Source organism: Zootoca vivipara, chromosome 13 (genome assembly GCF_963506605.1).
Source record: "Zootoca vivipara chromosome 13, rZooViv1.1, whole genome shotgun sequence".
Classification (NCBI taxonomy): Eukaryota; Metazoa; Chordata; class Lepidosauria; order Squamata; family Lacertidae; genus Zootoca; species Zootoca vivipara.
In genome coordinates, this window is record NC_083288.1 from 50,243,176 (window position 1) to 50,257,695 (window position 14,520).

A 14,520-nucleotide genomic window follows, 5' to 3' on the forward strand; every position below is an offset into this window, starting at 1 on the left:
TTTTTTCTGATTTGCCCTTCTATGGGCACAAAAAATGGCCGCCGGCGGCTTCAAAAGTCGCATCTACGCATGACCGGAAGTGCGTAGATGCGACTTCCGGTGTCGTCGTCGGCCATTTTGGTGCCCATAGATGGGCAGGGCGACACCAGAAGTTGCGTTGACGCACTTCCGGTCATGCGTAGAAGCTACTTTTGAAGCCGGCGGTGGCCATTTTTTGTGCCCATAGAAGGGCAAAGCGACACCAAAAGTTACGTCGACGCAACTTCCGGTGTCACACGGCTGCCGGTCCCAGATTCTGCAGTCCGGGACTTGGAAGGTAAGCCCTCGCCCCGCTGGATTGAACCACCTTCCGAGGTCCTCCTGAAACTCCCAAGCATTTCCTTGGCACAGGCCTCCCCGAAGCTCTCGAGAGGCTGGTCATATTGGGCGCCAGCAGCCAACCGGTCTAACCGTTGGCTCCTATTGTACCAGCTAGGTCACAGAAGGCTGAACTCTGTCCAAGGTGATACCTGTTTAAGGGCTCAAGCTCTACTTTCATGCCACAGGGATGTTCAAGCCCACTATGAGCAAAGAGGCCCACAGTCAGAGCTGCTTATAAGAAGAGCCAGGATCAGACCAAAGGAGGCCCAACTAGTCCAGCATCCAGCTTTCACAGGGGGCAACCAGATGCCCCCAAGGGAAACCCACAAGCAGGAATGAGCTCAGTAGGCCTCTCCCCACTTGAGCTCCCCAACAGCTGGTGTTCAGAGGTGTGCCGCCTCCCCCACTGGAGGCCGCCATGGCTAGTAGCCATTGATAGTCTTATCCCATTGATAGCTCAATGCTCCCTTCCTCCTTCCAGCTCCACAGAGCTCAGCCCTGCCTCAGATTCAGTCAGAGGGCCCGTTGCTAGCTTCGCTGTACCTCTCGCGATGACAAGTGATGGAAGATGTCCTGGATCTCCACCCCACGCTCTACGTCCTTCACTGTCTCAAAGGCGGAGGTGATCAGGTTCTGGGTCATCACCTCCAGGTCCTTGATGCCAGCGCGGAAGCTGATGCCCCCAGGGATTCACAGAGAGAAGGGAGAGAACGTTGGAAGGAGAAGGTAGAGTGCAGTGCCCTGACTGGGAACAGCAGGCTCTGCCTCGGGAGATGCTATGCTTGCCTCCTCGGTATCCTCTGCTCCCTCCCTCTTTCTGTACACTGAATGAAGAACCCAAGGGAAGACTTGTCTCCTGCCAGCCCTCCCAGCTCAAGGGCAGCCAGGGGGATCTCTCACCGGTTGAAGTCCTCATGCCAAGAAGTGTTCTTCACATCCAGGATTCCCCCCTTCACGTTGCGGAGATTGCCGAGGTACTTGTTGAAGGTCTCCTCAATCTCCAGCAGGCTCCTGGTCATCTGGGGTCCACGCTGGCCAAAGAAGCAGGGCAGCGGGGTCTGCTTGCCGTCTTCCCAGCGCGCAAAGTGCTGCTGGCTCTCGCAGACCTATTGGGCAGACATAAAATTCCTAACCCAAACGTACCGCTCCTCATGGACATTTCTCTGCCCTCCAGGGGAAGGCTAAAGCCTAGGGAGATCCCCTGTCAGGCAACCTGATGCTTTGGGCAGATCCCAAATCACACAGGCCTAGGGTACCCCGCAAAAGACCCAGCCCAGTTATCAAAGCCGCATGCACCCACAGATATTTGCAAATGGAGAGAGCAACAGGGGACACATCAGAGAATGAATGAATTTCTGAGACCAGAACTTCTGCTATGACATCCCACATACCTCCAGGAGGTCCTTGCAACGCTGGACAAAGGCATCGACCTGGGCAAAAATGCTGGTCTGGTCCAGTACCCAGCCCTTCCCAGAAAGCCTGTGGGAGGAGTCGCATAGTTAGGAGCAGGGCCGTCTTAAGCGCCCCTGGCGACGTGGTGCGCCAGATCTCTCCGTCGCCCTCCCGCCCTGTTTCCCAGCGCGGTGGGCGGGTGGGCGCTGCACTCTGCGCAGCGGGTGGGCGGGCAGGCACAGCGCGATCTCTCCGGCGCCCTCCCACCCTGTTTCCCAGCACGGTGGGTGGGTGGGCGCAGCGCGCAGCGGACCAGTCGGCCGGCCAGCGGGCGGGCGCAGCTCGTGGCGCCCTCCTGACAGGCCGGCGCCGTGGTGCCCTGCGCCACCCAGCCTGCACGTAGGGCCGGCCCTGGTTAGGAGAACAGACGAGTTTTGTCATGTTCGGGGGTCAGGGGTCCTCATTCCCACCCAGCCTAAGGGGCTGCCCATACAAGTAGGGGGCATACAGGGGTCAGAAACCAGATGAGGGTGCATCTAGTGAACATAAAGATCTAGAAAAAAAACGCAAAAGGCAATAGAACCTTTCCCAAGACAGAGTCCAAGCATATTGGGAAAGAACACAGAAGCTGAAAGATAGCCAGCCGGTCACCCCCTGTTTGTCTTTCTCTCTCCCCCACCCCTTCCCACCCACCCCCGCAGGCAAGAGGGTTCTGGAGAAATCATCTAATCAAAGAGCTCTGGGAACATGCGAGATCCTCGCCCCAGGAGCACGGCTTGAGTGCCTAATCCAGGCCTGGCCGTGCCTGCCTTGCATCAGAGCCGCTCGCATGTTAAATGTCTTTATATCTTTTACGATATTGATCCAGCCCCACTAATTTGAATTTGAAGCAGACAAGTAACACTTAGACTTAATTGTCAAGGACCAGGCACCCACTTAAGCCTGACATCCCTAATCATAATGATAGATTATGTTGCATTATTTCTGAAGTACAGCCAGGAGAATCGGGGAACGGGAGAGACAGCCAGGGCCAGAACGGAAGCCGGAGAAGCCAGGGATCAGCTGACACTGGGATCCGGGTGAGGGGCAAGCAGGGGGCCTTACTAAGCCGCCCCGCACGGCTCCCCTCTTGCTGCAGCTCAAACAATATCCACCCGACAGACACAGAGCAGGCTAGTTCTCCACGGGTCCAGACGACTGGCAGGGAAGCAGCCACTGAAGGACAGGCGAGAGCAGCCTAGGCAGCCTGTGTGGCTGCTTGGAGAACATGGGGGCCATTGCAGAAGGAACAGGCACAGTCAATAAGAGCCTAAGAAGAGCCTGCTGGATCCATTAAGTTCAGCATCCTCACAGTGGCCAACCAGACGCAAGCAGGACAAGAGCTACTCTCCCCTCCTGCAGTTTCTAGCAGCTGGCATTCAGAAGCATCACTGACGAAGAGCACAGGCATTGTGACTAGGAGCCACCAAAAGCCCTCACCTCCATGAACTTGTTGAATCCTCTTTTAAAGGATTGGGGGCTATAATTACTGCCTCCTGCGGGATCTAAGGGATCAAATGGGGGGTGGGGACAGTACGAAATTGTTTAAAGGAAGAGCTGAAAATGGCTTGGGAAGGGCTTGGTTTCCCTGTGGCGTGCACACACATTGCTTTTCTCCAACTGTCGTAGCCTCGGGTCAAATATTTTTGGCAACAGTACATGAAACCTTGCAATCCATTGAACGCTGGTGTATGCGGGGGGTGAGTGCAAGAAGCTGATCCCATTTGCAAACTGCTTTCAGCTCTGCCTATTGTCAGGGGAAGCTGCCTTTTCCATAGCTGCCAAGTTTTCCCCTTTCTCGCGAGGAAGCCTATTCAGCATAAGGGAATTTCCCTTAAAAAAAGGGAGAACTTGGCAGCTATGGCCTTTTCCTGAGTCAGACCACTGGTTCATCTAGCTCAGTATCATCTACACAGCTCTCCAGCATAGCTGCCAAGTCTCCCGTTTTCTCCCGGAAACCCCCGTTTTTCCAGCTGTCCCCAGCAGAAAAAACGGATTTTTTTGTTTTTTCCCAGTTTATTCTGGCGTGGCGGCCATTTTGGAACTGGGCGGAGCATGCTCAGAAGTGAGTTTTGATGCTACTCTGCCCAGTTCCAAAATGGCTGCAGTGCGACTTCTGGTGCGGCAGCCATTTTGGAACTGGGCACAGCAGCATCAAAAGTCACTTCTGAGCATGCTCCGCCCAGTTACAAAATGGCCGCCGCGCTACATCCGGTATGCTAATTTCGGTCCGGTCCCTTATTTTTCAGAGAGGAACTTGGCAGGTATGCTCTCCAGGGTTTCAGACAGTTAATCTCTCCAAGTCCTACCTGGAGATGTTGGGGATTCAACCTAGGACCAAAGGAGATGCTATAAGCCCTGGGACATGGGCCTTCCCTTTCTTTTGTGGCTCCTCAGCTCCATGCTGCGCAAAGGCGGCACAGAACTGCTTCCTTGCCAGGCAGGGGACCCTGCCCAACCTCAGCTCTCCCCAGGCCTCCTGTCCCTAGAATGGACACAAGCCAATGCCAGGAGGTCATCTGACACAGCAGGAAGACCAAGAGAGCCAGAGCATGGAGGGAGTTGGCTGGGGGTATCTTTCAGGCAAGAAGGAGGGCAATGGGCCTCAAATACAGCACGATTGAAAGCGGTCCATGAGGAACAGGACTTCCGGGGGAGGATCTTGGCAGACTGAACACCTTCTGTCAGCAGGTTGCTGGTCGAGATTATTACACGGTGATTGATGATAACCAGGCATACATTTGGCTATCAAATTCACTCTAGAGATAACAGTGAGCAGGAGATTAACCTCTGGTGCTCTGAAAAAGCAGTGTTATACTTCAAGAGACCAAGAAGCTGTCAGTTCCTGGGAACATGGACAGGGGTAAATGACTTATGAGCGGAGGAATAAACATCTTGCACAAAGCCACATGAGAGCCCTAATGGGCATAGGGTCTGCAAAAACCCTCCCTTTCTGTAATGATATCTGAGATGGTTATAATTTATGACTGAGAGAGGTTTCTCTGTCTGCCAGTGGAAATTTAAATCTGGTGGGCAAGCTACTTTCTGGGTTTAAAAAGAGTCAGTCATTAAACCACTGAAGGCAGAAGAAAAAGCATGCTCAAATTGTTTGAGCCAAGGAAGTTTTAAGGGGGTGTTAAGAACTTTGATTTATTTATTTATTTATTTAAATTCTGTTTTCAGAACCAAAGTGTTGCCTCGAAATCAAAAGTAACTTTGCCACTCCATGCCTCCTTAGTGGGAAAGCAATGTGTTTTGAAAAGAGATAATGTTGAGAAGAATTTAAAGTGGAGACGGGAGATGTAACGAGACTGAATTGCTAGTATGATAAAGGACATTTGGTCTTGCAAATACAGTACACTGTTGGACATTCCAGTGACCGTTGGCATCCTTCAGCAAATGTTCCAGGTCAGCAGCCTGACACGGTATAAGGCAGCCCATTTGTTCCCAGCTCAACACCCACTGCCAGCCGAAGGCCTCTTACTTGTTGTGCATAAAAGCAGCGTGCTGGTAGCTGTCCTTCCAAGAGGACATACATGAGATGCAGCCATGGAGAGTCTGCCGGGTAGAGTTGATGTAGCCCTCAAAGAGCCGGTCCAGGGAGATGTCTTTGCAGCACATCTGGATAATTTTGTTGCTCATCTATAATAACAATAACAATAACAATTTATTATTTATACCCCGCCCATCTCGCTGGGTTTCCCCAGCCACTCTGGGCGGCTTCCAACAGAAAAATAAAATAAAATAATCTATTAAACATTAAAAGCTTCCCTAAACAGTGCTGCCTTCAGATGTCTTCTAAAAATCTGGTAGTTGTTTTTCTCTTTGACATCTGATGGGAGGACGTTCCACAGGGCGGATGCCACCGCCGAGAAGGCCCTCTGCCTGGTTCCCTGCAACTTGGCTTCTCGCAACGAGGGAACTGGCAGAAGGCCCTCGGTGCTGGACCTCAGTGTCCGGGCAGAATAATGGATGGAGACACTCCTTCAGGTATACTGGACCGAGGCCATTTGGGGCTTTAAAGGTCAGCACCAACACTTTGAATTGTGCTCGGGAACGTACTAGGGAGAAGTCAGGAGAGGTCACTTCAGCACCACCTCCGAGTTAATCCTTAGGGCCACGAACATCTAACCTGTGGCTGGACTCCATCACTCATCGGCTCCAGTCCACATGACCAATGGTCAGGGATGATGATAATTGTAGTCCAACAACAGCAATTGGAAAGTTACAGATTAGCTACCACTGTTTTAGACAAACCTTGAAAAACAACTGATATTGCCCAATGTTCCCATATGGCATTTCCCCTCTCATATATGTTACCAAGCCTGCCCATGTCCCTTATCACATGTTACATGCTAACTCGTGTATCTCCACATGATAACACAGAGATGTGATTTTGAGATCTTTTATCCAGAGTAATTTATTTGATTTTTATTTAAAAGCATTTATATTTCAAATATCTCTTGAGCAATTGTGGCGTATTTCAGGAAGTTGCACCGCACCCCAGGTAATTACTTCAGTTACTTGGGGGTTGGGGAAGGTAATAACCCAGAGCCAGAGAAGTGGGTTTGAAAGAAGAGATGTTCATCATTACAAACACCAGAATGGCATTAAGGAATAAAACAGAAAATGAAATAGAAGAGTAACTTGGTTAGGAAAATTGTACAAGAAGAAGAGAAGAGTTTGGATTTGATATCCCGCTTTATCACTACCCAAAGGAGTCTCAAAGCGGCAAACATTCTCCTTTCCCTTCCTCCCCCACAACAAACACTCTGTGAGGTGAGTGGGGTTGAGAAACTTCAATAAGTGTGACTAGCCCAAGGTCACCCAGCAGCTGCATGTGGAGGAGCGGAGACGCGAACCCGGTTCCCCAGATTACGAGTCTACCGCTCTTAACCACTTCACCACAAGGCTTAACCATCCTACTCTTTCCTGGACCAACAGCATACACTTAGCTTGCTTCTAGGATAGAGACAGGCAGACAAGCAGCCTGAAGGGGAGAGCTTGGCTAGACATAGTGTACCAGGGAAGCTCAGATGCAAAGGATTTGGGCCACACAAGAGCAAAAAGATAGTGAGGTTTGGGATATGGAGAAGAATGGAAGGAACAAAACTTTGACGACCACCAGTTCCAAGGAGAGGAGAAGGAGAGACGGTGAAGGGTTTGGGGTCAGCGCTGTGGAGCAGGTCAGAGCAGCTGGGCATAAATTTTTGTGTGGCTTAGCCTCCCTCAGAGGCCCAGATGGTCTTTTGCTATCTATAAACATTTATGCTGTTATTTTATGCCGAATTTTACAGCTTGCCTTGGATGTTATTTGTACTAGTAAAACCTGTTTAGAAGGAAGGTTCAAAGAGAGAAATGCAGTCCTCACCTTTCTGAACAGTGCTGTGATTCTCTCTCGGGTGTTGTAGTACGGGGAGTTGACCCACACAATTCGGACGAGGCTGATGAGGTGAGGCAGCTTTTCGGGGATGTTTTGGGGGCGAAGGGTGGCTAGCTCCTGGAACGGTTCCTTCAGGATGGAGAGGAATCGGAGGTTTGACTGGGCCTGCTCTGATCCATCCTGCAAAGCAACCACAAAGAGCAATAGTCAAGGACTGAAGCGGGATCCGTGCCCACACAGGCATGGCTCAACCTCCTCCTGAACCCTTCCCACGAAGGAGAGGCAGACTGGAGGAAGGGCTTGGTGTGGAAGAAACTTAAATCGCCTTTCCTGAGACCATTCTCTCCCTGTGCCCTACCCAACCGCACCCACCTGGATCTGTTTGGCGAGCCGCTGGAAAGGGGTCACATAGGAAGACTTGGAAAAGGCCAGGATGGTTTCAATGTGCTTCACGCCCTGTTGGCAGAGCTGCTTGCTGATTTCGGAGAGGTCTGTACAGCGGTTCCTCCAGAACTCGATCTCTTCCAGAGGGCCTGAGCTCTCTCTGCTCTCCACAGCCTCTTGTGCCCTCAGCACCTCCTTGATCTGCCGGGTCCAGTGAATCATGGATGCTGGAACAACAGCAGCAGCAGCAGCAAATAAAAATAAATTTAAAAAATCAGATGGCCCCCCAGGTCTGCCAAGCTTCAGGAATCAACTCACAGTGTAGGCTCTGGGGCCTTTCACCCCTGTATATATATGCTTTGCCTCAGCACAAAAGGCCCTGACCAGTTTTCATAGTACCGGTAGCAGCAGTTGCCTTGCCTGCCATGTGTGAGGACAGAGAGTGGAGCATAACCCTAAGGTGCTCGGTGAATCTGTGGGGCAGCCACACACGCCTCACCTCAGCACAGAAAAATCCACCACACTGACTAACTGACTAACAGCTTAACATCAAGACATGGTTTGCGTCACCTATGGATCAATGCACTACTACACAGTCAGAAAAGAGAGGAGATCACAGGTTAAGAGTCTCTGGACATGTGTATAAGAACTGGTGCTTCACAAGCGCAGGCCCGTCCTAGCCATAGAGGCTAGTGGCGCAGAGAACCACGGCGCCGGGCGCTGGAGGTGAGCGCAGGGTTCCTGCGATCTGGCCAGGACTGCGCCCAAGCAGCTCTTGCTGGTCCCGCGGTGTGCGCGCTGGTGGCGAAGCTTGACTGAGCGGAACCCAGCGCTGGGGAAACAAGAAGGAGGCGCAGCGCGGAGTCCTCGGAGAAGGAGAGAGGCGCGGCGCAGCCTCTCAGCTAGTGAAGCGCAGTCCTGGCCAGATCGCAGCGCGGAGTCCTCGGAGGTGGCCTCCCGCTGCTGCCGCGGTCCGCTTGGCACTCCCGGGCCCTTGGAGAGGCTCTGGAGGGGGGCTCTGGAGGGACCTAGCACCAGGGCGCTGGATGGGCTTAAGACGGCCCTGCACAAGCGCCTAAAACACTTTAATCGCTGCAGTGCTTGAGCAGGAGTGGAGTGTGGAGGGACCTCGTGGAGTGTCTGCTAGAGAGAGAGAGAAGATCTGTCTCCACTCTGGAAAGCAGAAAAAGAATTCTGGGGTATATCATGCTATGGCTCCCTATGAGTCCCCTGGGTGGAGAATATACTCTTATACAAAGAGACAGGGTGAGTCACACAGAAATCAGGCATGTTCCTTGGGAGGGAGGGTCGAGGTCCCTCCAAGAGTACCTGATGCCATTTGCCTTCATTCTGTGTGAACGCACACTGTTTTGAGCCATTGCGGCGCTGTCGGGGCTTTGATGTTTTTAGAACCGCATCGCTCTCCTCCTGTACGTCAGAAAGGAGAGGAAAACGCGGCAAATTCTTTGTCCCAGCCATTCTGCACACGAGGCCCTGACACTCGCCTAAATGCGCCGTCATCCCTGCTCTTTAATATGGGACTTTGGCTGCTGCGCCTGGGCTCGTGCAGAAATTACCTTCTACTTTGCGGTCTGTCGTCTGATAGATCCCAAATGCATCGTGTCCAAGTGCATTCTGGGGGAAAGCTAAGAGGAGGGGGCCCTGCAGGTCTGAATCATAAAAGGGGCTCCCCTGGCTGCGGAAAGAGGGGGGCCCAAGGCTTCCAGGTGCACGAGAACCCCCAGAAGAGGAAATTGCCGAAAGGAGCCGCAGGGCCTCAGTTGTGGGGAGAGTTTGTGGCACCTGAAGCTCACCAAGTTTACTGCCTTCCCCCCTGCTCCTGGAATGGAAGAGGCTAATAGCTAGAGAGCAGCCATCTAGGAAGAGTTAGCATCGCAGCGTGGAAGCTGCAGTCTCTGTGCCAAATTACAGGGGTAAGACAATCACACAGCCCAGGGATTAGAATAGCCAAGTATCTCTAAGTGCTTGATAACAGCTGAGGTTTTAGTCACACAAGAGACGACCCCAAGGTAGCCAATTGGATGCTTAACCCAAGCATGCATTGCCATGCAAAATATCCAGCCATGGGAAGATTTTAATGCGCACGGCGAACATTGCAGGCTGGGCGCTGCCAACCGCACAGGCCTCTCATTATGGGACAATCATGTGAATTTCAAATCCTCCATCTGTCTATGGCAGTGGGGGATTTCTTCATAATGCTTTTAAACTTTGAAAAGAGGCATGCTCCACTTTTATGCTGGGGGGGGGGAATTCCTGTACTCAAATTCAGAGATAATACAGGGCACAAGATGAACGAGTTGTCTCCCTTTGTGCTTTGTGTGTGTGCCTGTGTTTTAAAACCTACAAAATCGAGAATAAGAACGTTCTGGAGTCTATTCCCACCCCCCACGCCCAAATGAGCTTGGGCCGTATTGAAGTGCTGTGGCGTTCAATCCAAAAAACGGGTCAATTAATGCCTGTTGTTACTAAAAGGCCTTTTTATTTTCCTTTGTTGCAAAAAGCCAACGGTAATGGCAATTTATGCAACGCCACAAGCGAGGCAGAGCGAACAAGGAGCTGCCTCTCCTGGATGCCAGAAGAAAGCCAAAGGCAGCGACAGCCAGGAAGCGCAAGCCGCTTCACCCGTGTTGGGGCAGGAGAGGCCTGCGGGAGGTCATGTGTACATGAACGGCAGTGGGGAACTGCAGCCAGGCCCAGATCCCCCGAGGGATGGCACTCTTATGACAATATATCCCCAACCTGCTCCTTCCAAAGGTTTTGGACTACAGCTCCCATCAGCCACAGACAGCTATGGCTGATGGGAGTTGTAGTCCAAAACATGTAGAGGCAGGCTGCTGGCCGACACTAAAAATACACATCTGTGTCATTTATTTTTATACACACAAGAACATTTTGTGGGCCCACACCTTCAGAACAGGATGTCTGACATGTCCCTCACACAGTACAGAGGCAGAGGGCCCAGCAGGCTCCCCTAGTGGGCGTCCTCTGCCATTTGCATATGGAAGAAAAGGACTGAACAACCCCTGGTGAGGCGCACCTTTGCCAGGCTCTGCTTTATTATTCCTAATAGAGACACACACACGCTGCATAATTCAGTCAACATCTTTTCCCCTTGTCCGTAACGAGATGTTCAATTGAATTTGCGCAGGGCGGAACAAACGAGCCGCTGCGCCAGATCTGACTGGTGACTTCTCTCGCCGGCGCTTCAGCCTTTCTTTTCTTTTTTCTGCCTGCGGGGCAGTAACAGAACCAGCACCCCCTGGGAGATGAAAAGGGGGCGAGACGCGGCTGGGGCAATGGGATGACGGGACGGGCCCAGAGAGACAAGCCGCACAAGATGGCGGCGGGCCGCGGGCCTGTCTCTTCAAACACAGGAGGCTCAGTTCAAAGCACAAAAGGAAGGACCACATGGGGGTGCCGTGCGCCCCCCACCCCCAGAGGCTTTTCTCCCTGCAACCCGTGCCCCTGAGGTAATTTCTCCTTCAACTTGGCTCCAAAACCAGAAGTACTGGAGGAGAACAGCTGAGGGAGAAATTACCTCAGGGCACCACTGCATAGGGAAAGCGGGGTGCGATATACTCGGAGTCGAGAGTGAATTTCATGCTCTTTATTCAGCTCGTAGTCATCAAGGAGAAGAAGAGAAGAAGAATGCCCTTTTCCCAAAACCATCTGCTTATATACATTATTTACACAATGGGCTTTGTGTGATTGGCTACTTCTGGGCTACACCTGTGGGCCAATCAGGTTGCAGATTCACTTTTTCATGGGCGTACCCAGGATCAAAACTAGGGGGGGCAAGGGGAGGGGCCAAGGCATGGAAGGGGAGGGGCCACAAAGTGGGCGGGGAAAGTGCAGTCAGAGGCGCCAGGCTGATGGGCAGAGGCGGAGCACAGCCCGACAGAGCGCACCGTGACGCGACCTCCCTCCAGCTGGGAGATTGAGAGAGAGATCGAGAGAGAGAGAGAAAGAGAGATCTGGAACCGCGCAGACGCCCCTCTCTCCTTGCGACCCTGTTCTCAGCAACTGCCGACCCCTGCACGGTTTTGCATGCGGGCAGATGACGGAGCCAAGCTCCTCCCGCTGCCTCGCGATGGCCCAATCGAAAAGACCCTGGCCAAAGGCGGGCGCCTTTGTCACAGAGAGGAAAGCTGGGGAGGTGCCGGCAATAGTGCAGCCGCCGCTGCGCCAGTAAAGGGGGCAGCAAGGCAGGAGTTCGCCAGGGCAGGAAGGCCCCCCTGCCGTGCTCCCTGGTTCCCCGCCGTGCATGGCTTTACCTGAGGGCGTGACGGGGAGCTGGAGGGAGAGCGCGGCGCGACGGGCGGGAACGGCGAACTCGCGCTCCGCTGGGCTGTGCCCCTCCCTAGAAGCAGGGCTGGTGGGCGGAGACAGAGCCCAGCCCAGCCCAGCGGAACGCGAGTTTGGCGTTCCCGCCCGCCGCGCCGCGCTCTCTGGTTCCCTGCCGCGCTTGGCCTTGCCTGAGGGCGTGACGGGGAGCTGGAGGGAGAGCGCGGCGCGGCGGGCGGGAACGGCGAACTCGCGCTTCGCCGGGCTGTGCCCCTCCCTAGAAGCAGGGCTGGTGGGCGGAGGCGGAGCCCAGCCCAGCGGAGCGCGAGTTCGGCGTTCCCGCCCACCGCGCCGCGCTCCCTGGTTCCCCGCCGTGCTTGGCCTTGCCTGAGGGCGCGCCGGGGAGCTGGAGGGTGCGGCGCGGCGCGGCGGGAATGGCGAACTCGCGCTCCGCCGGGCTGTGCTCCGCCTCTGCCCACCAGCCCTGCTTCTAGAGTAGGGCAGCTGCCCTAACTTGCCCCGTGGTGGGTACGCCCTTGAGACTGCTGATTATGGATCCTATTGTTCTATGATTCAGCTCAGTACATAACACGGGGGGACAGTTATGATGCCCCCAACCTGTCGTATGGCCATAAGTGGCAGTTCGGCCAATGTCTTTTCCGCATTTAAGGCCAGCTCTGGTTCAGTTCTCAAGCCTCTCTTGGGCTCTGCAAGCCCCAGTTTCACTCCAAACTCTGGGAGTGTGGGAAAGAAAATGCCCTCCAACCCAAGAATGTCACTCAAAATGCACTAAGAGAGGTTACAAGAAGTTCCTGAGCAAAGGGGTGGAGAGGAGAGAGAGAGAAATATATATATTATAGGGTTTTTCTCTCCTCTCTGCCCTGAGGCAGATGAATAGGCTGGAGCAGGCAGGTCGTGGCCTTCCCCTTAAGGCACAGAGAGGGACCCTGGCAAGATAAGGAAAACAAAGGACAGAACAAGCCTCTCAAAGCGTCCCATACCCTGAAGGCTCAAGATGGGTAATGTGCCCATTAAAAACAGCAGTAAAATGAAACCAAGTCCTGTGCATTTTTAACACCCAGAATAGCAAAGGTGTCCCTTGCTGCTTTCCAGGGGCTGTGCTCTGGCTAAACAAATAAAATAGGTGTTCTGGGCTGAGCAGCAGGGACTAAGTTCTGCTGAGCAGAAGAACTGTTTTGAGCAGCAGAACTTCTGAGCAGCAGAACTTCTGAGCAGCAGAACTTCCTGACAGTAAGAGCTGTTCGGCAGTGGAATTTGCTACCAAGGAGTGTGGTGGAGTCTCCTTCTTTGGAGGTCTTTAAGCAGAGGCTTGACAGCCATATGTCAAGAATGCTTTGGTGGTGTTTCCTGCTTGGCAGGGGGTTGGACTGGATGGCCCTCGTGGTCTCTTCCAACTCTATGATTCTATAACAAATGGAGGGCATAAACCATTTGTATTTCGGAGAGCAGCCCTTTGAAATCTGCAGGATGCCAACTGGGGCAGGTTCAGGAGCAGTGGCCAGACCTGGGGTGAAGAGATCCCATGAAGGAATAAGCTGTGTCACAGCTAGCTGCCTTACATTGAGTTCAACCATCAGACCACCTTGCTCAATGTTGCCACTTCTGCCAAAAAGCACAAGCTCCATTCTGCTTGTCATGAAACATGACAACTAAGGGTTGATGATATTTGCTCTTCCATGCTTACTGTGATTATTATTTTTAGAGGTCCACATGCGCAGATTAAGAAATACATTTTTGCATGCCCGTAATGGGGTAAAAAAAAGGTAAAAGACGACTATGGGGTTGCGGCGCTCATCTCACTTTCAGACCGAGGGAGCTGGCATTTGTCTGCAGACAGATTTCCGGGTCATGCGGCCAGCATGACTAAACCGCTTCTGGTGGAATGGGACACCGTGACGGAAACCAGAGCGCACGGAAACGCCATTTACCTCCCCGCTGCAGCGGTCCCTATTTATCTACTTGCACTGGGACGGAGCAACGGGAGCTCACCCCATTGTGAAGATTTGAACCGCCAATCTTCTGATCGGCAGAAATGTTAGTGGAGGGTGGTGTCGTCCTTGAAGGGAGGGGCCAGTAAACGGAAAGATTCAATCGAGGACAACCCACTGGTGTGGATGTGGCACAGCTATGGAAAGACTTCAACTGCGTGCATGTGGACGCAGAACAAATCAAGTCTCAGAGCCCCGTTTGTGAGACATTGTCCCAGTCTGGAAACACCCTTAGTGGTGAAAGCAGTGGGCTCCACGTACCTCGAGAACAAAACCACACGCGGTTCTGATTTTGAGATGAAGGGCCAAAGTTCCTCTCCCTCCCACCCCACGTTCTTAGTCTCGAGATTTTTGGTGTGTGCACATTTCCCCGCAGCGTCACCACCACCAGCCCTCTTCCCCCAAAATAATAACAAAAGCAGGATTTTTAATAGACCCGAGGAGAGAAGGTGCTGGAGAGCAGGGAGAAGAATGATTCACCCCCACTAGCATTTTAAACATCAGCCACCTGCCTGTCACAAGACAGCCTTCGGGGGGGAAGGGGGGTGGTGCTGGGAGGAGGGCAAGAAACTGGTATGACACATAATACGTGAGGTTTATAAAATTGTGCATGATGTGCAGAAAGTGAGGAAAAGTGGAACTTTCGTA

At 52.8% G+C, this 14,520-nt stretch overlaps 1 protein-coding gene across 3 annotated transcripts in view; it reads right to left on the minus strand.

Annotated features, from left to right (window-relative positions):
• Positions 1–14,520, minus strand: part of DNAH2 (dynein axonemal heavy chain 2) — a 149,025-nt gene that overhangs the window by 104,873 nt on the left and 29,632 nt on the right. For all 3 annotated transcript variants that reach the window (XM_060281903.1, XM_060281902.1, XM_035134845.2), the window contains exons 7-12: positions 7,547–7,785; positions 7,163–7,354; positions 5,276–5,433; positions 1,752–1,839; positions 1,261–1,466; positions 904–1,033 (exon numbers count right to left, since the gene is read on the minus strand). In XM_060281903.1, the coding sequence (XP_060137886.1) occupies positions 904–1,033; positions 1,261–1,466; positions 1,752–1,839; positions 5,276–5,433; positions 7,163–7,354; positions 7,547–7,785 (1,013 nt within the window). The remainder of the gene's footprint in view (positions 1–903; positions 1,034–1,260; positions 1,467–1,751; positions 1,840–5,275; positions 5,434–7,162; positions 7,355–7,546; positions 7,786–14,520) is intronic.